Source organism: Maylandia zebra, linkage group LG2 (genome assembly GCF_041146795.1).
Source record: "Maylandia zebra isolate NMK-2024a linkage group LG2, Mzebra_GT3a, whole genome shotgun sequence".
In the NCBI taxonomy this organism is placed as follows: Eukaryota; Metazoa; Chordata; class Actinopteri; order Cichliformes; family Cichlidae; genus Maylandia; species Maylandia zebra.
The window spans coordinates 31510513-31537323 of record NC_135168.1 but is presented as its reverse complement, the minus strand read 5'-3'; the positions used below and the strand labels follow the sequence as shown (position 1 = coordinate 31537323).

General features: G+C 40.8%; 1 protein-coding gene across 4 annotated transcripts in view; it reads right to left on the bottom strand.

The window, feature by feature from the left end:
* Nucleotides 1-209: 209 nt before the first annotated feature.
* Nucleotides 210-26811, bottom strand: part of gabra2b (gamma-aminobutyric acid type A receptor subunit alpha2b) — a 47661-nt gene continuing 21059 nt past the window's right edge. For 3 of the 4 annotated variants that reach the window (XM_004563174.3, XM_004563173.3, XM_004563175.3), the window contains 5 exons: nucleotides 26144-26226; nucleotides 25249-25392; nucleotides 7045-7197; nucleotides 6308-6510; nucleotides 211-3582 (listed from right to left, as the gene is read on the bottom strand). In XM_004563174.3, coding sequence (XP_004563231.1) covers nucleotides 3274-3582; nucleotides 6308-6510; nucleotides 7045-7197; nucleotides 25249-25392; nucleotides 26144-26226 — 892 coding nt within the window. In that variant the 3' untranslated portion in view covers nucleotides 211-3273. Of the gene's footprint in view, nucleotides 3583-6307; nucleotides 6511-7044; nucleotides 7198-25248; nucleotides 25393-26143; nucleotides 26227-26811 lie in introns of all 4 variants that reach the window. The other variant, XM_012922414.3, reaches the window with a different exon arrangement.

Genomic DNA, 26811 nt, shown 5'->3' with positions numbered 1-26811 from the left:
AGAAGATTGTTCATTGTGCATTCAATTAGCAGCACCTGGCTGCTACTTACCATCTTAAATCCTATAGAAGGAGTATACTTAGCTTTTTGCAGTACTGAATAGAGTCCTGTGAAAACTTTAACATGACTGTGCAGGCTCAGGAATTAACTATATATGGTGGTTCGAAACTTGTGAAGGCGTTTTACAATCCACTGTTAATTTTAGCTCTTTAAATAGCAAGTTTAAAACACACCAACACAGTGATTAAAAGTACCCAGAACTTATATAACAACACAAAAATAAATTGAACATTTGTACATCAGTAGACTTAAAGGTTGGAACTTAAAGGACTAACAAAAGTAGCCATCTTCAGTGTCTTTCTTCACTAAGCTCTTTACAGTTAAAAAGAAAAATAAGCAGCTACGCAGTTCATTCTCTTCATTTATGTTCTTGTCTCCAAAGTCAGGACAAAAACCAGATATAAAGAACTGAAATAATGTTTTATTAAAAAGTGCACTGAATCAAGCATCCGCCTGGTGAACAATCCCTTTATCTGGAATGTTTAAGACTCTGTCAGGATGTTGGAGAAATATGAATTATAGCCAAGGACATAATGAAAATAAATTATAAAAATCATAGATTTTGTCTCCATGCAAAGTTTGTTTCAACAAACAAATCAAGAGAAATTAAGTTAAAATACCCATGTGAAGAAAAAGTATATCACGTCATGAAAAAACTTACACAGAGTATCATGTATGACTGCTGATATGGGGCTGAACATGACTTTTCTCACACAATATACAGTAATCATGAGCAAAACAGGTTTAACAATACATTTTTCTCATTCTTGGAGTCCAGCATCCTCTTACTGTTTACAGATCAAAGGACATTTTTGCAGGATTTTAACCACCACCAAGATACTTCCCTAACTTTAAAGACTGAGTTACATGAACATTTGTATTATACAAGAGCAATAAACCCATGAAATTATTTAGATTTTACCCCTGATTATAAATAGATGTACTAAACTAAAAGTAAAGTAATAAAGGCGTGAATAAATACTCTGGTATTAGCTGGTTGGTGTTTCTGTGAAACAGTCTCCTGCCTATAACTGACATCTCATATATATATATTTAATGGAAGGACTCAGAAGAGACTAAAATAGAACAAAAAGGTGAGTAAACATCCAACTTACATTTTAAAAAATGAATGTTCATGTTGTTTAGTTTCTGCTGGTGTGTAAATACGCAAAGTGTTTGCTAGCATTATAGATTTATACTTCTGTGTTGAATCTCTGCAGAGCCTACAACTAAAGCATGATTTAGACTTCCGCGGGAAATCGACGTCCTAACTTCCGTAGTAACCGGAAACTCCTTTTATCCCTATTCCATATACCTTCCATGCCAGTCAAGTCATTGCGTCATGCAGCAACTTGATGTGTAGTTACGTACATGGGTTGCCGTGTAGGGTTAAAACGGGGTTCCAAATATGGCGTAACTTACAATGTTACGGAGCCTCACAAGGGACATTGGGGGGGGGGGGGGGGGGGGGGGGGGGGCAGGTGCAAATGAAGATGTACTTTTGCGACATCCCACAAAAGCTTTGCAAAATCCAGAAGAAGTTTTTGATTTACATCCATGCACTTCCAGACCAGTATGGAGTTCTTGAAAAGAACCATAGCGACGGAAGACACACGCCCACGGGAGAGATTTATAGAGTTTTATTTTGAGTTTGGGCTAAACTGTGATGTCATTAAATCAGAGCTTTATTTAAGAGAGAGACATCTGAAGAGAGTCCTTACTGTAAGGGAAAACACTCGTGGCAAGGCGTGCCCTGACCTGGTGGCCTGGGTTACATTCATTAGCAACCACCTGCAGTGTTCTGGACAGCTTCACGGGTACTAATGGAAGTACGATAAATGCAGGGAAAAGTGTTTCTCAGGATCTTGCAAAACTTTTGTGGAAACTCTGGATTTCTCCAATGTTCCTTGCGGATCTGACGCAGAAGTACAATTCACATGTTTGTCATTGCCAGCATTTGCACTTGTGGCAAGGTGCCTGCGTTACTCTGCAGTTTTGCTGCCAGAACACTAGTTGGACGTTCTTGAGCCGATTAGAGTCGAAAAGAAGGCCAAGAATAGTTGTAGCAGGCTGCATTAACACAAGGAGCAGGCTGCAGGCTTAATGCAGGCTGCATTAACGTAATAGCAGTTCTAGGTAGGTCCACATCAGGCGCAAGTTCATAAAGAGTTTGCTGTTACAACATAACAACAGCGTATATTTAACACAGAAGCATAAATACCACTTAAAGCAACACTTCTGTCCGCTCTGTTTTATTTTTGTGGGGTCATCTGCGCACCCTGATGGCCAGAGAAAATAATTTTTATGGGTAATCTTGAATTCTTCTGTTCCCCTTTGGAGATCTAAAACTAATCCGTTTATCTGCTGTTGTTGTACATAAATTATTTTTTCTGGGGTATAGCTAGTTCTGAAGTTTTCCCATTTTTTGCACAAATATTACACATGCACAACCTTTGGGAAATATGTCTTTTTTTTATAGTGTATCGTTTGTTTCTTTGGCGATATTGTCCTGTAATCCCATATGGTACATCGAGCTGGCAGAACCACACATTCTCATTTCATATCTTTTTCTTTTCACAGCCTTTCAGGATCTGGGAGTGTTTCGATAATTTTGGAGATTTTTTCTTTCTTTCTTTTTTTATTGAAGCCCCATACCTGTAGTCAAAGATAATAAAACAAGCTTTAAACTGTAACAGTACTATACAAGTGTGTTTTTGCACTGGCTTGGAAATAAAGAAAAAAAGTTGAAAGACTCTTATATGAAGAAAGAAATCAAACGATAGTCAGTCCCTTTCACTCGAGACAAAAATATATACTGTTATATCAAGAAAGTGGGCATTACAGCAGAATTCAACACACTGAGAAGTGATCCGAAATCAAACGTGATTCTTAGTGATTATGTGTTTACTCTTCATTGGATCTGTATGTACAGCAGCCACGTACTGAAACTGGAAACATACTTTGAAAGAAATATGCACTCTAATTAGAGTCATCGTACAATATATGTCACCATGAAACCATAAATATAAATATACATACACATTTACAAAAAGCCGGGCTCTTAAAAGTGCTGCAGACAGTGTAGAAAACAGGCGAAGATAGAGGGTCACACTGCAGTCCAGGGCTTCACTCTGCAAAGGTTTGTGTACATAGTTGCTGGAGGTATTTGATTCATTACTTAGACCCCAGACAAGAAGCTATCAAAACTGGTCTCTTAAACAGAGGGGACCATATTTGGTATAACGGGTTCTTTGTTTAAGTAGGTTGCCCAATAGACGAGGTTGAAGATGCCAAAGAGAACAGGAAACAAAATCCGTGACAACCTGTCAATTTTGCTGACACTGTTGAAGGTCTTCTTGCTTTCTTGGGCCTTGCCATCCGCTTTGGGCTTGTTTGGGTCCGTCGCTCCGCCTTTGGCGATGGTGGGAAGAGTACTGGAATCCTTGGTCACGTTAGGCGCGTAGTTGGCTACTGCTACAGCGTAGGCGTTATTCTTCTTGACGATGGAGGCTCTCTCTTTCTTCTGTTGAGAGACCAAAAGGATTACCTGGAAAGGCAGCTTTACTTGTCACCATCTGCCCCTGAATTTCAAAATGCATTTACATGAAGAGAGCGGAAAGACCCCGGTAATGGATCGAGCACATTTTGCAAAGTCAGAATGAAGACCACTTTTATTTTATCCAGGGATGTGCAGTTTGTGGCAGACTTATCCATGAACAGGAGGTCTAAATACTGTCTTCCATCACCCATCTTATATCCCACCTCGTGGTGAAAATTAAAACTTTATGAGGAGACAGGAAAATTACATTACAGTTGCAATTTCAAATGAATGATGAAAGATTTCTTTCACTTTTCTTCAAACCTAGCCCTCTGATAATCTGCATTCTCCCCTTCAGGTTAAAGGAAATGATGGTTCATTGCTTCATTGAGCAGCTCCAGAAAAAATTCCTTTTGTTGTCTTTTTATGCTACCCGTCATGCTATATAAGATGAGCCTGCACTTATATGAGCCAGCAACTTTAATTACCACTCCTGTGGTAATTAATTGTTTAACTAAGACAATCAAGTGCTTTTTATCTTTCTCGCTGTTTGCATGAAGGTATCATTTCTGTTGAGATTTTGTGCTTTCTCACTGACCAGAACACGTCCTCTCTGTTTTTGTTTTCTCATTACGTTGAACTGATTTTATGCAAGATTTGCTTTCATTTCCTAAAAAAAAATAAATGTCTGGATGTTTATCCAGGCATTTATTTTTAAATTTATGTTTATACCTAAATTTTATTTCTTGATTTTCCTTCTACCCCTGATATAATGTAATGTCGTACAACATGTTTGTACTCTTAGACAGATCAAGACTTTTCTGTGGTAGTTTGAGGGTTAAGCGCTCTGCTGAAGGGCAAGTCACTATGTAGTTAAATGAGACGAGTGGATTAATGGTACTTTATGTCACTGTCACCCTAGGCAGGGGTCGGCACCTCACTGTGGCTGCTGCAAAAAATAAATGAAACTTTATGAAAAAAAAACCTAATATTACATCTGGCATCTGTCTGTCCGTCCACGTGTGTGTGGCTCTTTTTCTCCTGTTTGGTAGGAGGGGCTAAAATGGCTCTTTAGATGTTGAAGATTGCCGACCCCTGCCCTAGGGAAAACAATGGTTGGAGTCAGCGGCACAAGCAAAATTACTGTGGCCATGTGCTATGATTTTGTGATCCTCTTAGCTTTGAAATAGCTATTTCAAAGATGGGGACCAGGCCCGCAACCACTCACACTCAGTTCCCATCTTAAAAGACACTTTGGCACATCAAGACAGCAATAAGATGGAGTCAGTCTGCTATTAGTTTGCGACTTTCGGGGTTCAAGTTGACAGTTACATGCAATCTGTGATAAAAAATTAACATTAACTACTTACATTCATTAGTTACTTGGACTCTTGGACTCTAAAAGCAAGTAGCTGATGTGAATTTCAGTTTAATGTGAATTTCTATATATGTAGATGGTAACAGATACAAAGAAAGGCATTGCAGATGAGTTTTGCTAATTGGTGCAGACCAACTCAGATTGATTGCAACATTTTGTCAATCTGTCTGCAATTATAAATTAGACAGCAATTACTTACAAACCTGCACCAATCTGTCTGAGAGTGACTGCAGTCAGTCTGAATCAGATGGTGATTGGCTGGAGACACATTGCCTCTCACCAGATGACCCACACAATCAAAAATGGTTGCCCAAAGGTCGAAGGTGTTGCACATTCAACCTCTGGGGAATTGTAGTGAGGACTGCCCTAATGTATGGTTTGAAGACAGTGGCACTGACAAAAAGATGGGGGCCAAAATGCAGGTGACAGAGTTGAAGATATTGAAGATCCTGGGAGCGACCAGCATGGACACGATGAGAAATGAGCACAACAGCTCAGGCTGCAAGGAAGAAGTTCATGGAGAGCAAGCAGAGGGTTGGTGTGACAGTGGATGGACAGAGGATGTGAGGGATAGAGTGAGATGGAAGCAGATGATCCGCTGAACCCTGAAGGAAGCAGCCGAAAGAAAAAGAAAACACACAGACCCATCTTCTCATGACTAATGGAGCCTGTACTCGACAGACTGAATTTTAAAGAATCAGACACACTGCTCAGAATACTAACCAGCTATTTTTGCCTATTCCTATTTTTTCTGTGGAGGTAAGCCACATTTGTCACATCCCAACATTTACAAATTTAAATCCCTTATCACTTTATGTTCTTAAAACTTTTCTGCCCCCTGTTGATATAGGGATTGTAATTTGAATGTATGGTTTTGCTCGACTAAATGCTATAAAGGGTAAAAAAAGGATTTTGTGGAATGACTGGGGGCTTCATGTTGGACCAAAGTGTACGTGAAAGGGCTCTCTGTGATTAAAGCGTGTCAAAAGAATTACACATTATCTGACCATTGATGGGATTCACCTTTCCTGGGCTGAGTTTGGCACCTATTAGCACCAGGGGGGATGAACACCTGATTGCACTTATGTTCTTTATCGATATGCTGAGCCTCAGAGTGAGTGATTTTATTATTAGTTCTCAGTAGCTGCAGCATTCTGGCTCCACTCTTGGAAGGTTAAAGAGGCCATTACTGCTGTTTCCCTTTGCTTCCAACAAATGCCTTCAAAGCTCTCTGAGCTCTCTGAGAACTGCCTCCTTCAGCATACAGTACAATGCTAATGAATTCTCTTTGAAGGCGGAGCCTGTCAGAGGATGCGCTTTCTTCTTCATTACCTTGTCAGTCACCACGCTTTTTCCATCCCAAGCCCAGCCGCGCTTTGTGAAGTAATTGACAGTAGCAAATTCAATCAAAGCGGAGAAGACGAAGGCGTAGCACACGGCGATGAACCAGTCCATGGCAGTGGCGTAGGCGACCTTAGGCAGGGAGTTCCTTGCGCTGATACTCAAAGTTGTCATTGTGAGAACAGTAGTTACACCTGGAAACACACACAAGCAGATAGCCAATAATATGAGCTCTGGCAATGTTTATTAAGGTTTTTTCTACTGTAATACACATTCTGCTACACAATACTTTAATGAAGCAGGGGAACAAAGTGAGGCATATGAAAAGAAAATCATTTTATTTTTTCTTATTTCGTATAACTTTTAATATTTCTTCTGGAGCTCAGGAGATTTGGTGTTTTTATTTCTTTCTGTGAGCTAACCAGTGATGAGTCACTAATATTACTTTCACTTGGCTTACAGTCAGGTCAAGCAGTAGCGTAGCCAACTGGATTTAAAAGCAGTGGGGCCTGTAAGAACTGCCCCCACCCCCTTCTCATTATTCCATTTTCTTTTGCACAGAATTTCCCATTAACTTCCAACAATTCCCTATATTCAGTGTTAATTTTTGACAAAACTAGGGGAAGGTCTTACTGCCATTGCAGCACATGCATAAAACCCAGCATCTACAACAGTCAGCTCAAATTACACTGGTGCTAACAATCATCATGTATGTCATATATGCTTACCAAACACAGTCCTAGCTGGCACTGATTCTCTATTCAGCCAGAAAGACACTTGGGAAAGGATGACTGTCATGATGCATGGGAGGTAAGTCTGGATAACAAAGTAGCCAATCTTCCTCTTCAGATGAAATTCAGCCGTCATCACTGTATATTCACCTGGAGACGAGAATCAGGTTTAATTACATGATGCAAAGAATTCAGCTTCTTGATTCACTCTGATTTCTTGTCATCAAACATATACTCTTACTGGCCACTTTCTAAGTACATCGTTTCAACTCCTCATTCAACTTGGTGCATTTAGGTATCTAGACTTAGTCAAGATGACTTGCTGATCATCAGAATGGGGAAGAAAGGTAAGTTAAGTGACTTTCATCTATTACTTTGGTAACTGGGTTATTATTCATAATGAAAACACTTTTCTTTCATCTATATATCTATCAGTGTAAAAATAGTAAAACTGGAGTGAGGGCCATGATGAATGAGTGTGTCAAGTGTTTTAACCCACACAAGTAGAAACAATATCTTCTTACTCCAATTTAGCTATGCAAGTGCAAACCCACGCCTTCCTGTGCCTGTATATTTATGCAATTCACATTGTTAAGATATTATATTTATATCTCAAGCTTTAAGACAACAAAGCAGTATTAAACATAGATTAACTGTCAGCAGTGCACAGTGGATATACAGTAATAATCCATCAACACATGCAAAAGTAGGCAGTAAGAGTTGCCGGCCACCAAGCAAAGCCTAATAGCTGACAAGGCGGTGAAACCGTGCCAGTGCTGCAGTATCAGGCAGTCTTTTCAAACAGAAGATATCTCAAAGAGAAGCCAAGATTAGACATGGAAAGAAAAAGATGTGTTACCAATGGCAACAGAACAGAGAAACATAGCTCATTTGCTATGATTTTGAAATGAAGGCCTTGATATACGCTGCCACTTGGCAAGAGGAAAGTCTTTTTCAGCAGTGGGAAGGAGGGGGTAGAAGGGATATCAATTCCACAGAATAATCCCCAAAGATTTTTTTTTTGTAATATTCCCTCTCTTTCTTTAATAGCACTGTAGATGTGCTGCTTGTATTTCTAGCAGTTACGTGAAGACTTATTCTGTCTTTGACACAGGCATACGTGCTAGCACAGGAATTTGGAGGAATCGAGTGCACTGTCAGTACTCTCTATGGAGCACTGTATCTTCTGTAATTTAATTTGCATGCCGGTCCGGTGCTTGTGTTGTGGAATGGGGGAAGGGGATGTACAAGCAAGGATATGGATGCTGATAAGTCTTCTCTGGAAAAGCTTGGGATCACTTCACTTAGAGGGAAGACAATTATAGCATGAAGATAGTAATCCTGTCATGTTCAATTCAATTCAATTTAATTTTATTTATATAGTGCCAAATCACAACAAAAGTCGCCTCAAGGCGCTTTATATTGTACAGTAGATCGCACAATAATAAATACAGAGAAAAACCCAACAATCATATGACCCCCTATGAGCAAGCACTTTGGCGACAGTGGGAAGGAAAAACTCCCTTTTAACAGGAAGAAACCTCCGGCAGAACCAGGCTCAGGGAGGGGCGGGGCCATCTGCTGCGACCAGTTGGGGTGAAAGAAGGAAAACAGGATAAAAGACATGCTGTGGAAGAGAGACAGATATTAATAACAGATATGATTCAATGCAGAGAGGTCTATTAACACATAGTGAGTGAGAAAGGTGACTGGAAAGGAAAAACTCAATGCATCATGGGAATCCCCGGCAGCCTATGTCTATTGCAGCATAACTAAGGGAGTATTCAGGGTCACCTGGTCCAGCCCTAACTATATGCTTTAGCAAAAAGGAAAGTTTTAAGCCTAATCTTGAAAGTAGAGATAGTGTCTGTCTCCCGAATCCAAACTGGAAGCTGGTTCCACAGAAGAGGGGCCTGAAAACTGAAGGCTCTCCCTCCCATTCTACTTTTAAATACTCTAAGGACAGCAAGTAGGCCTGCAGAGCGAGAGCGAAGTGCTCTAATAGGGTGATATGGTACTACAAGGTCATTAAGATAAGATGGGGCCTGATTATTTAAGACCTTGTATGTGAAGAGCAGGATTTTGAATTCAATTCTGGATTTAACAGGAAGCCAATGAAGGGAAGCCAAAACAGGAGAAATATGCTCTCTCTTTCTAGTCCCAGCAGCATTTTGGATTAACTGAAGGCTTTTCAGCGAGTTTCAGCGAGTTTTTAGGACATCCTGATAATAATGAATTGCAGTCGTCCAGCCTGGAAGTAATAAATGCATGAACTAGTTTTTCAGCGTCACTCTGAGACAGGATATTTCTAATTTTAGAGATGTTGCGCAAATGGAAGAACGCAGTCTTACATATTTGTTTAATATGTGCGTTGAAGGACATGTCCTGGTCAAAAATGACTCCAAGGTTACTCACAGCGTTACTGGAGGCCAAGGTAATGCCATCCAGAGTAAGAATCTGGTTAGATACCATATTTCTAAGATTTTCAGGGCCGAGTACAATAACCTCAGTTTTATCTGAATTAAGAAGCAGAAAGTTAGCGGCCATCCAGGTCTTTATGTCCTTAAGACATTCCTGCAGTTTAACTAATTGGTGTGTGTTACCTGGCTTCATGGATAGATAGAGCTGCGTGTCATCTGCATAACAGTGAAAATTTATGCTGTCTTCTAATGATGCTGCCTAAGGGAAGCATGTATAATGTAAACAGAATTGGTCCTAGCACTGAACCCTGTGGAACACCATAATTGACCTTAGTGTGTGAAGAGGACCCTCCATTTACATGTACAAATTGGAGTCTATTAGATAGATATGATACAAACCACTGCAGCGCAGTACCTGTAATACCTACAGCATGTTCTAATCGCTCTAATAGGACATTATGGTCAACAGTATCGAATGCTGCACTAAGGTCTAGCAGGACAAGCACAGAGATGAGTCCACTGTCAGAGGCCATAAGAAGATCATTTGTAACCTTCACTAAAGCTGGACTTCTTTGAGCAGTTTTGTAGGAATGGGGTCTAAAAGACACGTTGATGGTTTGGAGGAATTAATTATTGAAGTTAACTCAGAAAGATCAATTGGAGAAAAAGAGTCTAACTTAACATCAATGGTACTAAGAGTAGCTGTAGATAATATTACATCTGTGGGATGATTATTGGTAATTTTTTCTCTAATGATAAAAATTTTATTTGTGAAGAAGTTCATGAAGTCATTACTAGTTAACGTTAAAGGGATTGTTGGCTCAAAAGAGCTCTGACTTTTTGTCAGCCTGGCTACAGTGCTGAAGAGAAACCTGGGGTTGTTCTTATTTTCTTCAATCAGTGACGAATAGTAAGATGTTCTGGCTTTACGGAGGGCTTTCTTATAAGGCAGCAAACTATTTCTCCAGGCTAAATGATGATCCTCTAAATTTGTGACACGCCATTTCCTCTCCAGATTACGAGTTTTCTGCTTTAGGGTACATGTTTGAGAATTATACCACGGAGTCAGGTACTTCTGATTAGAGACCTTAGTTTTCACAGGAGCTACAGTATCCAGAGTTGTACATAGTGAGGAGGTAAAATTATTAACAAGATAATCGACCTCTGTTGGGGTAGCGTTCAGATAGCTGCTCCCTTCTATGTTGGTACAGGGCATTGAAGATGATAACAGTGGGTGGATTATATTCTTAAACTTAGTTACAGCGCTTTCAGAAAGACATCTACTGTAATAAAGTCTACTCTCCACTGCTGTGTAATCAATTATTGTAAATGTAAATGTTATCAGGAAATGATCAGACAGCAGAGGGTTTTCAGGAAACACTGTGAAATGTTCAGTTTCTACGCCATATGTTAAAACAAGATCTAGAGTGTGATTAAAGTGGTGGGTGGTTTCTTTTACATTTTGAGAGAAGCCAATTGAGTCTAATAACAGATTAAATGCCATGTTGAGGCTGTCATTTTTAGCATCTACATGAATGTTAAAATCATCCACAATAATTATTTTATCTGAGCTGAGCACTAAATCAGATAAAAACTGAGAAATCAGACAGAAACTCTGTGTAAGGCCAGGTAGACGATAGATGATAACAAGCAAGACTGGTTTCTGAGTTTTACAGCTGGGTTGGACAAGGCTAAGCATCAGGCTTTCAAATGAATTAAAAGTCTGTCTTGGTCTTTCATTAATTAATAGACTGGTGTGAAAAATTGCTGCCACACCGCCACCTCGGCCTGTGCTTCGAGGTTTCTGGTAGTTAGAATGACTCGGGGGTGTTGATTCATTTAAACTAACATACTCATCCTGCTGCAACCAGGTTTCTGTACGGCAGAGTAAATCGATTTGTTGATCAATTATTAAGTCATGTACTAACAGAGACTTGGAGGAGAGAGACCTAATATTTAATAATCCACATTTCACTGTTTTACTCTTTGGTTCAGATGTGGATACTGTATTGTTCTTTCTTTGTAATTTTTTATGTTTAAGTTGTTTATTGCTTGTTTTTAGTTTGTTTTTTGTCTTTTTGGGAGCTGACACGGTCTCAAGGGAGGTGGGTTTTTGGGGGGGTAGCAGACGTGAATTATGATCTTACTGTATTTACGTTTACCCTTAGCCAGCAGTTTTAAATTTCCTTCAATGTCGCCTGCTCTGGCCCCTGGAAGACAATTGATTATGGTTGCCGGTGTCTCTAGCTTCACATGTCTGAGAACAGAATCACCAATTACCAGAGTTTGACCCCCGGCGGGTGTGTCGCCGAGTGGGGAAAAACGGTTAGACACATGAACAGGTTGGTGGTGTACCTGGGGCTTCTGTTTAGGACTATGCTTCCTCCTCACCGTGACCCAGCCGCCCTCTTTCCCCAGCTGCTTGGGGTCTGCCGGGGAACAGCTAGCGGGGCCTACGCTATCTTCGGCTGCACCAGCTGCAGGGGCCTGGCTAGCTACGGGTGAATGAAGGGTGCGAAGCCGAGTCTCCAATTCAGTAATCCTGGCCTCCAGAGCTACAAATATGCTACATTTGTTACAGATATCATTACTGCTAAAGGAGGCCGAGGAGTAACTAAACATCTGACACAATGAGCAGGAAAGTGCAGGAGGGACAGGTGAAGTAGCCATGGTGCTAACGAGTCGGCTATGAGCTAAGCTAAGCTAGCAAAACAGTACAGAGACAGTGAGTGAATACTTTGGCTATAAATTAGGTAGTGAGTACACAGAAAGGGTGCTTCAGATGAAGCACATGAAGATTATACTATGAAAAGGAATGTATCAAAAGATTTTAATTAAATTGCTAAGCAGAAAAGCTACTCAGAAACACCACTGTGTTTGAGCAGGAACAGGAAGTGATACTCTACCACAAAGCGAGCGAACACCAAGTGACAGCGCCACTCTGGCGCTGTCACTGTTGCCCACTGAAGCACAAAACAAGTGTAGGAAACAATGTTCCCTTCTAAATGGATGAGAACACCTCAGTCTCTGGGAACGTGCTATACAAAGGAAACTGAAGGAATATGTGTTATTTGGAAATGCTATAGAAATACTATTCGAACAACTGATGCTATACATTCATCATGTTGGTCAGACTGAATGGTTTTCCAGGCAAGGATAACATTTTGATAACATTTTATAATTTGGCCCACAACTAAGGCTGTAATTCCCCTGTAACTGAATGGAATTTCAGTATTTTTTTTATTACAATATGCAATTATAGTTATCTATAATTAGATAAGTACATTAGAATAAAGGGACAGCAAATGATGTTATTACAGGAAATAAAGAAATAATTAAACTGTAGGTGCAGCGTAAATAAAAAAAAATTCAGTGTAAGAAATGAGTAATGGGAAATATTGTTTGTTTTTCTGCAAAATTACCATGAAATGACACAATGGACAGAAACCGTACATTATTGGCCAAATACTTCTGACTTGTAAGAAACTCCATTCCGGGTTTCTCTGAGGCGTGGGCTTTCATCATCAGAGTTCATCCTTTAACCTATAACAATTAAAATATTCTCAAGTATGATCAACGGTTGATTACGGCACCGGCCGGGGTACCGGGAGCAGTTTGGAAGAACAAAAAGACGCGGAGACTGTTCTAAATTGTCATCCCAAACTAACTCAAAGTTTATTCTTTGTGCAGCAGATTTTATAGGCAGACAACAAGTTTCAGTTCAGACCCTGCCCACTGGGTGGGGTGGTGTCCTTCGACAGTTGGAATCCTTTGTTCAGCAAGGGCAATAAAGATGCACTCACAAGGCCTATAAATCTTATACAGAAGTCTCCTACATCCGTGAGTTCTGACACAACCCAGAAACATCTTCTGCAAGGGAGTGATAAGTAAAAGAGTGATTTGTTGGTGTTTTCCCTCCAACCTTAGTATCTACTTTCACACCATAAAATCTTCAGTTGACACAGCAAGAGGAGATGAGGTTCAAACAAAGGGCATTGCAGAAACAGGGTCCTTTGTATAATATCATCAAAAACAATACTCAGCAAATGCTACCATGGTATCAAAATATCACAACACGACTGACATACTTTTACCCAGTGAGCGTATCCTGGATATTCTCCCTTTTTTGACTCTAATAATAACCTTAAAATTAGCCTACTGTATTTGTTGGACCATAAGGCGCATTAAGCGAAACAACTTTACTCAACTCATTCTTCTTGCTTCCTCCACTTCTGTAACATTGATTCATTAATGTTGAATTCTCTGGCAGCTGCTCTATTCCCATGTAGTTGCAGTACATTAACGACTAACCTCGTATTGTGGCTGGATTATCTCAGCTGTTTTCCTGACTGAAGTTTGGTCCGTTTACAACATCCTGCCATGTGATTGCATTTGTCCCTAACCATCATGAACCCTCACGTTAACTTTTATCGAGTGGAAAAAAGTTAGCGTTCATCCTCCAGCTTCACTGTGTTTATGTTATGCTAACATAGCTGTGACGCTAGCGATCACGTAGCACATCCAGTGTTTTTACCGAGTTTTCAGACCCCCTTAGCGACTTTGTTTTTCTAAAAAGCGACTAGCGACAAATCTGGCAACTTTTTCTGGTGTTATTGGAGACTTATATATGACGACTTTTTGACGTGAACGCAAGTATCACTCCTACTGTCAACAAGCAGCGGTTGCTGCCGTGGGCACCTCGAGTGCCAAAGTGCTCACAGGCAGAGGATAGTCCTCCCCACGCTGCTATCACTGCAGAAGATGTTCACACCTGTGCGTCCAAACTGCAAATGAATCGCACATGAGCAAAGCCACTGCTCCCGCACTGACTGTAACGCAGTCAGTTCTTCTTTTACTCTTATGCTGTTTTGTGGATCACAAGGTTTAAAACTACTTAAAAACACACACACACACAAAGTAACTCCACCAGAGTGCCTATTTCGTCCAAGCCCGGATAAAGGAGCAGGGTTGGAATTGTGACATTAAAAAAAACCAATAACTGCTAAAAGAAATTTAATTTGTAGTTCTAAATAAACTCTAAATGCATTTAGGACTCACTTCATCTCTCTTCCACGACGTTATTTCTCTCTCCAACAACGTAGGTTGCAATTACATTAGCATGACCAATTATGCAAATTAGGCGATGACATCATTTAGCGACTTCTAGCGACTTTTAGGACAGCCAATAGCGATTTTCCTTACTGAGGAGTTGGCAACACTGAGCACATCATTATATACCAGCTAGCCCAACTTCAGCAACGCTACAAACGTCACTGCTGTTTAGTTTTCTGTCTTTATTTATGTCGGAATTGATAGCAGAGCTGTACATTTTAATTTGTTTCAGAAATCTCTCAGTCAGAATATGCTATATCATGTTTAACTCCGTTAAATTTAATAAATTCTGTTTTCACAGATACCTGGATGTTAAACTTAATTGTTACACCTGATAAAGCAGCAGTTTTTACCTCTCAGTGATGTCGCAGTGTTCGTTTGACTTTGGGACCTGACCTGAAGCTGACGGAGTTTTGGACCCAGATTACTCAGCGAGGCTCCTGACTAGGTAATATTTCCAACAATCCATCAAGCAGTGCGGCTTCGTAGCTTACCAAAGTCGTACTAAAGCATTTTTTGACAGATTTTTGAGCACCGTGTATCACATAAAATCAGTTCGAGGTCAGTGAGCACAACTAGAATTCATACATAAAGCGCACTGGATTATAAGGCACGTTGATGATTTTTGAGAAAATTAAAGGATTTTAAGTGTGCCTTATATTACAAAAAATTCCTATCAGTATGACCTGAATACAGAGACTGAACTCATGAAGTCAACGGAAAATTGATTAAAGGGGTCACCAACAAGGCCATACACTTTCATACAACTTGGAAGCTTTTTACAACAAGAGGCCTTCAGGAGGATCCCTAGCATTATTAGTGTCCCTTTGACTACCTAGCTAAGCTAGATAGCCAGCATTAGCTACTAATATGTCTGCTCTATTTTGTTCTCCAAATATGGTCACTCGCCAAAATAAAATATGCTGAGCCTCAAAACTAACACTTTTTAAAAGCCACAATTTTACTCTTATTTTTTCTTTATTTGACAGCAGCAGTTACAGATAACACAGGAGGCGTGATGAGGGAGTGGGGTAGTACAGTAAATCAAAACCCAAGCATGCCACATTAAGGTATGAGCTCCTGTACGTGGGATGCATGCTCTAACTAGTGAGTTACAAGGCGTCTCACAATGCTACTGATTTAGTAGTGTTTTTGACAGCTGTATGCCTGCAGCTGGTATCAGCAGAGAAGCCACCATAAACTACAAGTTGCCCAGCAACAAACCAACAAAATGATGAAGTTAGCAGCTTGCTAATGAATATGATGGAGTATTTAGCAGCTAAAGAGCCAGAAGTACCCCCCAGGAGTCCCTTAAGAGCTAAGAGTATGTGATTTGCTAAATGTACAGAAACAACTCTAAATGAATGCTATTTTTAATCAGTACTGGCTGGATGTGTGGGGGAAGGGGAAAGCATTTTAGGCATTTTAACAAACAAGAAAAAACACTTTAGTTAAGCTGTCCTTTAGTAGTACAATACTTTCCACACTGTGTGTGAAGTAAAGCATCACTACATTCAGCTCTGCTCAGGCTTGGATTTTTATGAATAATGCATTCAACAAAAAGATGTTCCTGAGACAACAAACATATATTTTGAATTGTGAGATTCTTGTAACAGTGTCTTGGTATATTCTCAGGCTTATGCAAGATGTCCGTCTCTGTAAAGCCAGAGAGTGCATTAGTTCGTGCCAAATGACCTAGTTTGCAAGTACGCTACACCACACACTGACACACTAGTAATGAATGATTAATTTAAAGTCAGCCAATCAGATAATGTGGAGTGACTAGCTAAACAAGAGAAACAGCCACTGGCAGGCATTCTGCCTTCCACCAAGGCATCAAACACCATTTAACCTATATAGGGAAATTTAGTCCATGTAAGGGTATTCTTACATAATAAAACTGCAGAAGGGATTCCCTTGATGGGGGATTTCAGTCACTGGGGAAATACTGTGTACTGGTAATTGATACCTAAAGGGAACATTGGTGGAACACTCAGGGATGCAGTAGCATGCACATATTCATTCTCCGGTGTAACTTCAAACTAAAACCCAACATTGCAGCTATAATTTCAGCCTGTATTTAAATTCACTGCTGACTAATTAAAAAAAGAAAGAAAGAAAGGAAGACCTAGTCCTTTTTTATTTCTATTAAAAGCAGAACGATCACACATATTTCAGTAAATATGGTCTTAGACTTTGATACAAGAACACAGGTTTAGATCTTGTGTTTTTCCTTCAATACTTTCACCTACTCTATCCTGAAATACATCAAAGCTCCAGCATGAAAAAGTTCCAGAAATGAAAAAAGTAGAACATCTTGTGAGAAAAGGGGGACTCACTCTCCACGCTCAGGCTCATACAAAAGACATCCAACTCCACAGCAAAGCTTTGTAAACCACCCACTCTTTCCTTAAGTGTACCTTTAAAGTCTGCAGGTGATAACCCTCAGGTCAGTATCCTCCACAGGAGCAAATTTCTCAAACTCTTGCATGATCATCAAATGTAACTCATTCTTTACATTTGTGATAATCCATCCCAGGCATTATTCACATTTCCACTCTGATCTCACCTTCTTCCCTGAGAAGTTCAAAACAGTGCTTTTCCCCCTTTTTAGCTAATTTAGCCCCTGCTAGGGCTGATACATTTTCAAAGGAAGTTTCAGCGTTCTTTAAACTGATTAATCCAAACTGACAATACTTTATCTTTAAATAGCCAGAATCAATCAGTCCATGTACAAACAATACAGAATTAAAAGGTGGTGGTGGTGGGACGATGTCAGCCTTCCAGCAATTACAGCCTACTTTCCCATTCTCAGCACTATAATCACCGTGACTTCTATCATCATCTTGCAAAAGCTGCAAATCCAGAAAGGTTTCTTCTGTCAGGTTTTCCTCAGAAGTAGTATTACTAAAATTAGATCAGTGCTGTCACTCAGCGACAGTGAGTATATTGGATGCTTTCAGATCTCTTATCCTCTGCAATTTACTTGACCTACACCACAGATGCTGCTCTGCTAAATGCTGTAGAAAGTACATTCAGTAATTCTAATTGGTTGGGTAAACGTATTATTTTAAAGTAGCTTTTAAGGCTAATCAATACTTTTCTATCATGCCAGTGCCATAAAGGACATGCCTCTGTAACTATGAAACATTAAATTTGACGGCAAACTTGTGGTTCCCAATGTTTCTTATAATAACCCAGTATGTTATTTCACTTCTTACATTTATGCCACTATTTTTTTTTTTGTTGGGGGGGGGGGGCAACGCTGCACTTGTATTTCACTAGATTTATTATAAAGGACTACTTAATAATTATTTTGTAAATTTACATAATTCTATTAAAAATTGTAGCCACCATTATATAAATAAAATTATTACCAGATAGGACTAACTTTAAAAGTAAAATTATGTATGATTTATAAAACAGTGAAAAGAAATCGGTCAGTAAGACGAGAAGTTGCTATGATAAAGCCAGTCCATCACTTCTTAAACATCTATTTTTTTTACTTTTATTATACTTTTCTCACTTTTCTTTAAACGTTGCTTGTTAAGCCCTTTGTGACTTGTGTTTGGAATAGTGCTATATAGGTACTTTTTGATAAGTTTATGCTTATGCGGCCATGGCAACATCCATTGTCACCATGACAACATGCACCATAATAAACTGTGCGTCCGCTGAAGTTGGTTCATCTGTCAGGTCTGTTTTGTCATCCTCCAGGCTCTGCTTCACTCATTCTTACCCCTGACATCGTCATTATTTTTTATCATTATTGTTGTTATTATTATTACATGACTGTTGCTGTTTATTCGGTGATAAACAGCACTGCATTAACTTCTCATACCACAGTGCTCCCACTCTGCTACAACAACTAACCAACCACATCCACCCCATCACATCTCACTGCACCGATCAGGCGGCCTATTTATGCTTGTCGATGTTACTCCTGCTCCACTCCACCCAGCCTCCACCTGCTTTGGTTCTGCTCTGTTTGTACGCACCCTGGGGGGTATTTATTTCTAAATTAATAACTCTTGGGGGATTACTTGCAATGGTTCCTGCATGTTATTTATCACTATGCTGTGAATTTCATTCTGCTACACGGTATTGCTACAGCAGGCAGCTTTACCAACAGGGGGCCATTTTCCCCAAATAATTCAGATTTCCACTTTTCATTATAGTTTATGACAGAATCAAATGTAATGTTAAAAAAATATATAATAAGGATATAAAAAGAAATATAAGGTACATTTTTCTTGTCTTTATGTGAACACAATCCTCACAAAACCAAGACAAGAACATATCATTCGTCTCACTAACTTACAGTGCATTAAATACCCTTTATGGCTGATTTGCTTATCACCAATATCACATCATCTGCCATCGCAAAGTCAGATTTCTGTCGCTTCCAGCGTTTGAAGGAAAACAGCTGCCATCATCCTCTCATCCTTTTAGAAGAAGCCTGGTAGCCTCACACTGCCTCGGTATTTAAATTCAGACTTGCGGCATGTTTAGTTACCCCATCTTACAACCAGCTTTGTGTTTCCTACATCTTGGACAGTGATGGTGTCGCTTTCATCTTCACACACACACAAGTTCAATCTTGTTTCTTGGCATCTGTGTTGGCGTATGTAGAAGTGTATTGCTTCTATTTTTAATCCTCATTATCTCTTACTTTTTTTTGTATGGATTTGTTTTTTTTTTCTGAACTTTGTCAACGATATGCTTGTTAGAACACTTTTTTGAAATAACTTAACTTGACAACCAATTACCTTGGATAGAGCATATTTCCATTTCTGTGTGTAGCCAGCAAAGCTTCAAGACAACATGTTCGTTGCTGCCATGTTTCCTTGTGCTTTAAAAACCCAGCTCAAACTTGAAGACCTGAATGAAAACATGTATTTACTCCTTGTATTCTACATATAATCAAAGAAAAATAGAGTGTAACAAGAGAACTGTTTTCAGAATTTACAAAAACACACTTCAAGCATGTTACGTGTGTGGATGATGCATAGTTGTGTGTCCGAAAGAAGAAAAAATTGGCCAATATATCAGTTTTTTTAAATCACCAATATCAGTCTCAGTCATGAAATTTGAATATAAGGGCTCTTTGCTCCATTTATGTTTTGATGAGCATTTTGGGGGGCAGTCAGTTGATTTGTACAGATGGGGAAGGTTTATTTCTGATTGGTCAGTGTCCACCCTAACTCACCTGAACACACACCTCTCAGACCAACTAAAAATTATTTTTTTTTACAACCTAAAACCATACAGAATGATGTAGTATGAAATACTTCTTGTCCTTGGAAGTTTATATATAAATAGATGTTAAACAGAAGTTTACCATCTATTTAGTGATAAATGGGACCATAACCACAAAATCAGCAACATGCTTCTAAAAATAAGACCTGATATCAGCAAGTGAGTTTTTACAAGCACAGCTCTTACCCCTTTCTTGTTTTCGGAAAACTCCAGGCCTGTCTTTTAAATACAGTAGTAATGTTAAGCTAGTTAGCCGTATACCCTGTATAAATGATATAGTATGCAAGCATCATGGTAAAGCCAATAACATTAGAGCAGACAAGCATACATTAGTGAATGTATTTATAAAATAAGCAAGAACTTCATCCAAGTAGGTTCATAACTAAAACACAGAATTAGAATATATTTTATATTTTGCTTATTTTTAGTTTTAGTTTTCAAATTCAAATTCAAATTTTATTTGTCACGTACACAGTCATACACAGTACGATATGTAGTGAAATGCTTGGACAACTGCTCGTGACCTAAAGAAAACAAAAAAGGAAAAGGCTATGAATAAGATAGGAAATAAATATGAAAAATTAAAAAGGGTAAATTTAACTAGGAAGGAATAGAATATAAATTAAGGTTAAAAATGAAATAACTGTACAACACAAATTAGAATGAAGGGTAAATTTAACTGGGAAGAATAAGATAAAGATAAATATATAAATTAAAGTTGAAAATAAAATAACTGTACAACAAAACACACAATACACAATATAGAACTATATAAGAATGTATGAAGAAATCTAAATCTAAATAAATATATACACAATAACAGCAGCTGTACAAGTATTAACCAGAAATGAAGAATATAGTGACCAGTGTTGTGCAAAACCAAAGTCCAGAAAGTCCAGTGTGTGTGTAAGAACTGTATGTGTGGGTCAGTACTGTGTGGTGGTGTGATTGAGAGACCGTATCGCCTGCGGGAAGAAGCTCCTCCTCAGTCTCTCTGTGTTGGTCTTCAGGGAGCGGAATCGCTTTCCTGACCTCAACAGAGAGAACAGTCTGTTGTTGGGATGGCTGAGGTCCTTCACGATCTTCCTGGCCTTGGTCCAGCACCGCCTGCTGTAGATTGAGTGCAGGTCAGGGAGCTCGGAGCGGATGGTGCGCTCAGCTGACCGCACAACCCTCTGTAGAGCTCGTCTGTCCTGCATGGTGCTGTTCCCGAACCAGGTTAAGATGTTTCCCGCCAGGATTCTCTCTATGGTGCACGAGTAAAAGTTCCTGAGCACCTTGGAGGGCAGTTGGAAGTCTCTCAAGCGTCTGAGGTGGTAGAGACGCTGTCGGGCCTTTTTCACCACGGTGTTGATGTGACAGGACCATGACAGGTCCTGCGTGATGTGAACTCCGAGGTATTTGAAGCTGTCCACTCTCTCCACTGGGCACTCGTTGATGACGGGGGTCTGGTAGTTCCTCTCCTGCTTAGTGCTGAAGTCCACTATCAGCTCCTTTGTCTTACTGACGTTTAGAAGGAGGTTGTTCCTCTGGCACCAGTTCTCCAGATTCCTAATCTCCTTCAGGTAGGCCGTCTCGTTGTTATCAGAGATCAGGCCCACCACGACGGTGTCGTCAGCAAACTTGATGATGGTGGTGGAGCTGGTAGTGGCCACACAGTCATATGTGTACAAAGAGTACAGCAGGGGGCTCAGAACACACCCCTGGGGGGCTCCAGTGCTGAGAGTGGTGGAGGCTGAGACATGTCCGCCCATCCTTACTGCCTGTGGTCTGCCAGTTAGGAAGTTGGAGATCCACTGACACATAGATGAGCTGAGTCCCAGATGCTCCAGCTTGGTGGTGAGTGTGGAGGGAATTATGGTGTTAAATGCAGAGCTGTAGTCTATGAAGAGCATTTTAACATAATTCCCCCTTCTAGTGTCCAAGTGAGTGAGTGATGTGTGGAGGAGATGAGAGATGGCATCGTCTGTGGAACGATTTGGACGGTAAGCGAACTGTAGTGGGTCCAGTGTGTCTGGTAGTGAAGAAATGATGAAGTCTCTGACCAGGCGTTCAAAGCACTTCATCACTACTGAGGTGAGGGCTACAGGGCGATAGTCATTGAGAGAAGCAGGGTGGGGTTTCTTCGGGACAGGAACAATGATGGACTCTTTGAAGCATGTGGGGATCACCGACTGAGATAAAGAGATGTTGAATATCTCAGTGAACACAGGAGCTAGCTGGTATGCGCAGTCTCTTAGGATACGACCTGGGATGCCGTCTGGTCCTGCTGCTTTCCTGGTGTTCACTCTCTTGAAGGCTCTCCTTACTTCATGCTCGGAGATGACGAGCACGTTTCCGGTGCTGGCAGTATCTTCCTGTCTGCAGCCGTTAGCGCCGCTAACACTAGCATTGTTGGAGACCTTAGCTGCAGCCTCGAAGCGAGCATAGAAAGTGTTCAGCTCGTCTGCCAGAGTCACGGCCGCGTTCGTCATACCGGTTGTTGGTGCTTTATAGTCCGTTATTGTCCTTAGTCCCCGCCACAGGCTCCTAGAGTCACTCTGTTGGAGTTGTGACTCTAGTTTCCTCCCGTAGCGCTGCTTCGCCTCTTTCACCGCCCTCCGCACGTTATATGACGCGGCTTTGTACGGGTCCATGTCCCCCGTTGTGAGTCCCGTGTTGTAGGCAGCGGTGCGGGATCTCAGAGCGTCGCGGATGGTTTTATCCACCCACGGCTTCTGGTTGGGAAACGTTGTGATAGTCTTTGTCTCCACGGTATCATCCGCTAGTTTCCCGATGAATCCCACAACCGCTTCCGTAAACACGTTGACGTCATCGTCTGAGCTGTTTCTGAACATGCCCCAGTCTGCGTCATCGAGTGCGTCCTGTAACGCGGCCACCGATTGATCCGTCCAGCGCGCGACCTTCCTCTGAACCGGAACTTCCTGTTTCAGCCTTTGTTTGTATTTTGGCATGAGGAAGATGGCGGCGTGATCAGATTTGCCAAACGGGGGGCGGGATTGTGCCTTGTAGCCGTCCTGGACCGTAGTGTAGCAGTGGTCCAGTGTCCTTTCACCCCTGGTGGGGCAGGTGATGTGTTGATAAAAGTTCGGCGCTGCGCGTTTGAGGTTGGCGCTATTAAAGTCCCCCGTCACAATAAGTGCAGCGTCCCGGTGTTGTGTCTGGTGCTGTGTAAGTGCCTCATGCAGCTCGCATAAGGCGGTGACCGTGTCCGCTTGTGGTGGAATATAAACGGCACTTACAATGACCGATGTAAATTCCCGAGGTAGATAAAAAGGACGACACATGATGGACAGTAGTTCCAGAGTGGTGTGCAGGAGCGTGTGAGAGGAACAACGTTCGCACTGTTGCACCAGTTGTTGTTCACCATTAAACACACGCCGCCTCCCCTTGACTTCCCCGAGTCCCGTGTCCTGTCCATGCGGTGAACCGAGAAGAACTCGGCCGGCTGGATGGCGTGGTCCGGCACCGCTGGGTTCAGCCATGTCTCGGTGAAGCAGAGGAGATTGCAGTCCCGAATGTCTCTCTGGAACTTTATCCTGGCCCTGAGGTCGTCAAGCTTGTTCTCCAGTGACTGGACGTTGGCGAGCAGGATGCTAGGCAGAGGTGTGCGGTGTGCACGAGCTCTCAGCCTGTTCCTGACGCCGGCTCGCTTCCCTCTAGGCCGCCGCCGCTTCCCTTTGTTCTCCCTCGAGATCTCACTCGGCCAGCTCGGATCCGGAGTTAAAAACTTCGAATTGTGAGTACATTGTATACCAATAGAAACAAGAGTGTCACTGTCATACCTAATGTACCCAATGGTGATGATTTTGCAGATTTAGAAACGCTGAAAACTAACTTAAAAAACAAAGACAAAGAAAAAGTGGTCGGAGCAGTCGTGACGGCAGCCGACCTCACCGGCGCCATCTTAGAATTCCTGTTGTGGACATAAGGGATGCAATCAAACCTAACAATGCAAGACATGAACTTTTATTTTAATGCAGGATCTAAATCCCCTTTTTAGAAAGAATCATTCAGTCAGGTGTGGCGACTTAAAAATTTCATCGGAAACCATCTCAAAGTACAACACAACTAAATAGATTAAAAATTAAATAGTCCACTACAGTCTACTTTGATGATGAAATTGAGCCTTCTTCTTCCATTTCCTGTGGAGGAGCCATATGTGGCGTATTCCATCTCTGCAAATCTTCAGATAGGAGATGGGAGGAAATATTGATGTTGATGAACAGCCATGTGTTTGCTACTCAGCGCTGATGTTTCAAGGATTTGTGCGAGGGATTTGTAAAATGTGACAATCTGTTGCTCTAGATCAGGGGTCCCCAATCCCAGTCCATGAGGGCCGGTGTCCCTGCAGGTTTTAGATGTGTCCTTGATCCATCACAGCTGATTTAAATGGATAAATTACTTTCTCAACATGTCTTGGAGTTCTCCAGAAGCCTGGTAATGAACTAATCATGTGATTCAGGTGTGTTGACATCTAAAACCTGCAAGGATGAGTCGTGATGAGTCAAAAGCCTCCTTATAAAACCTAGTAAGCAAGCTACTCATTTTAATGTAGATTATAGATTTTTTTTAGACTTTAATGCATCTCTCCACTCTAGTCAGACACTTCAGTTTCTGTGTGTTTTTATGCTAACATACCAAAGGACATCTGAAAGACATAAGTTGTTCTTCTCTCCAAGAGAATCTCTGTTATGTCTCTGACTGCTAAAGCAGATGCGTGTTAGTTGTTGCTTCTAGTAATGCATCAGCATGTGTTATTTTTTACTGGTAAATGCAAAAAATCCACCCAAATAAACGGCCAGTCTTTGTTCTCCAAACAAGTAAAAAGGCTCGTCACTGCAACAGCTCACCTGCCATGCAGCTTTTGGGTCTTCAAACCAGGATAAACACACAATAACAAAATATAGACCAGTGCAGTAGAAAATGCCAAACTCCCGTTTTGTCAAATGATTTCCATGCAAAAGCCAGAGCAAAGATGTCTCTGCATTTTCCAAGCCAAATAAAGTGAGTAATATAAAGACAAAACTTAGCAAAGCGTGTCACAGCGGGCTTACGGCTGCCTCCTGCAACATGTAGGAGGTGGACAATCTCAACATCCTCCCAAACAAGCACAAAATCACAGTTCAGTTTGATTTTCACACTAAAACGCACTGGAAGTGAGAAAGATATTCAGGTTGCTGACTCCACAAAGTGGATGCAGTGGAAGGCATACAACAGATTCTTACGGCTTCAGATTATTGCCATGTTTAGTCACCAAAGGGTGTAATAGAAATACTCACTGGAACCAATCTGGCAAATGTTCATTATTCTCTAGTATTTGAAAATGTCTGTGGATGAAGTCAGCGAGGAGAAGAAAAAAGGATCAAGAGGTGGATTTGATTCCCAACAGGCTTCGACAGACTCTTACCTGTACTTGATTTGATGGTTTCTTGTCCGACCGTTTGCCCAAGCAGGTCGTACTGGTTCAGCCGAGAGCTTTCCCCTTCCACTACAACAGACTCGGAAGCATTGCGAGTCCAAGCATAAGTCACCTCTGAGATTGTGTAGGCATCTAAAAAGAGGAAGAGGGTAGACTCATTGGAGGTAAACTGATACATTTTTCTAAAATCCAAATGAAAAGCCACCTTTTACAGTGTTTAAATGATACTGCTGAGAGAAACAAAGCCCCTCACTGCTTTATGATGTCACTTGTGAAACACCAACAAGATATCAATACATAGTGACATTTGCCCTTTTCAGTCAGCCACAGAATTTACTGAATATGGGATATGAGAGTGTGTCTGCTGACCTGAGAATGTCTAATGTAACGGGAACATTTTTACTTCAGTACATTCAGTAATTGAAATATTCTGTCAGTCATGCTGCACAGTAACGTGAAATGTGAAATACTGTAGATCACCACATAAAGAAGACAGGACATCAAGGCATTTCAGACATGACCCACTGAGTTAGGATAATTATTGCTTTTAAAGCAACATCTTGAAACAGCTTAAAGCAAAAAATTCCATCCAAATGTGAAGAAGCATTAGCAGAATTAAATACCCAACAAAAATATTTGGATGAGCTTAGCATTGGTTTCCCCATTTTTCCCAGGGACGTTTCCAATTAGTCCTCTATCCGTAGTGTTGTTTGTGCCACTGCCAAAAAACTGAGCCATGCATTCTAGCTTCACTTGTTCCTGAGGCTCCTCTCTCGCCAAAGGACCAGTGAGAAGAAGGAAGGAAAGAAAAAACAAAAAAAGAAACAAAGCAGCATTTTACTTTTGAGTTCCCTCAGGCACTATCATCATCAGAGTTACTCACAGCTGCCAAATTTTAGTGGACAGGAATGAGAGTCCATGGGGAAATCCTCCAGATGCATTGGGCACTCTGCATGCACAGTTAACCTGCATCCAATTCACAGAAAATGGAGGAGACTTTGCAAATGCATGAAAAGTATACAGCAGAGATAGAAAGAAAAATAAACTCACAAGCCTCATGCACTATTCAAGACACTTCCCATCTGTAATGCCTTGAAACAAAAATAATCATCTTAAATGTAATCAGCGGAGCAAAACAAACGAGGTGCTGCAGAGACCAGCAGAGATGGTGACACTGTAGGTTAGCTCTGTGCTAAGAAACCGCATACCTGTGTGCTGTTTAAGACAATATCCAACCACTGCAAAAATACTCAGTGCTTACAAATGTATCAGACCAGCAGCCAATGTAAGGTTCATGCCACAGCTGACGAAATTAACAATACTGGTAATTACAAAAAATCATTTTTTTAATGTATAACGGTTAATCCACCAGGACAGGCTGTTTAAACAAAATAATGTTTTCAGTGCTGAGCTGTAATTCTTATTGTTATCCATGAATCTTCAACTTGGCTATTTTTCAAAAAAGCAGAAAAAATAGTAAAGCACATTTTTAGTTTTTACTGAGAGGCCAAATTACACATGTTTGTGTTTCTAAATAGAAAAATTACTTTT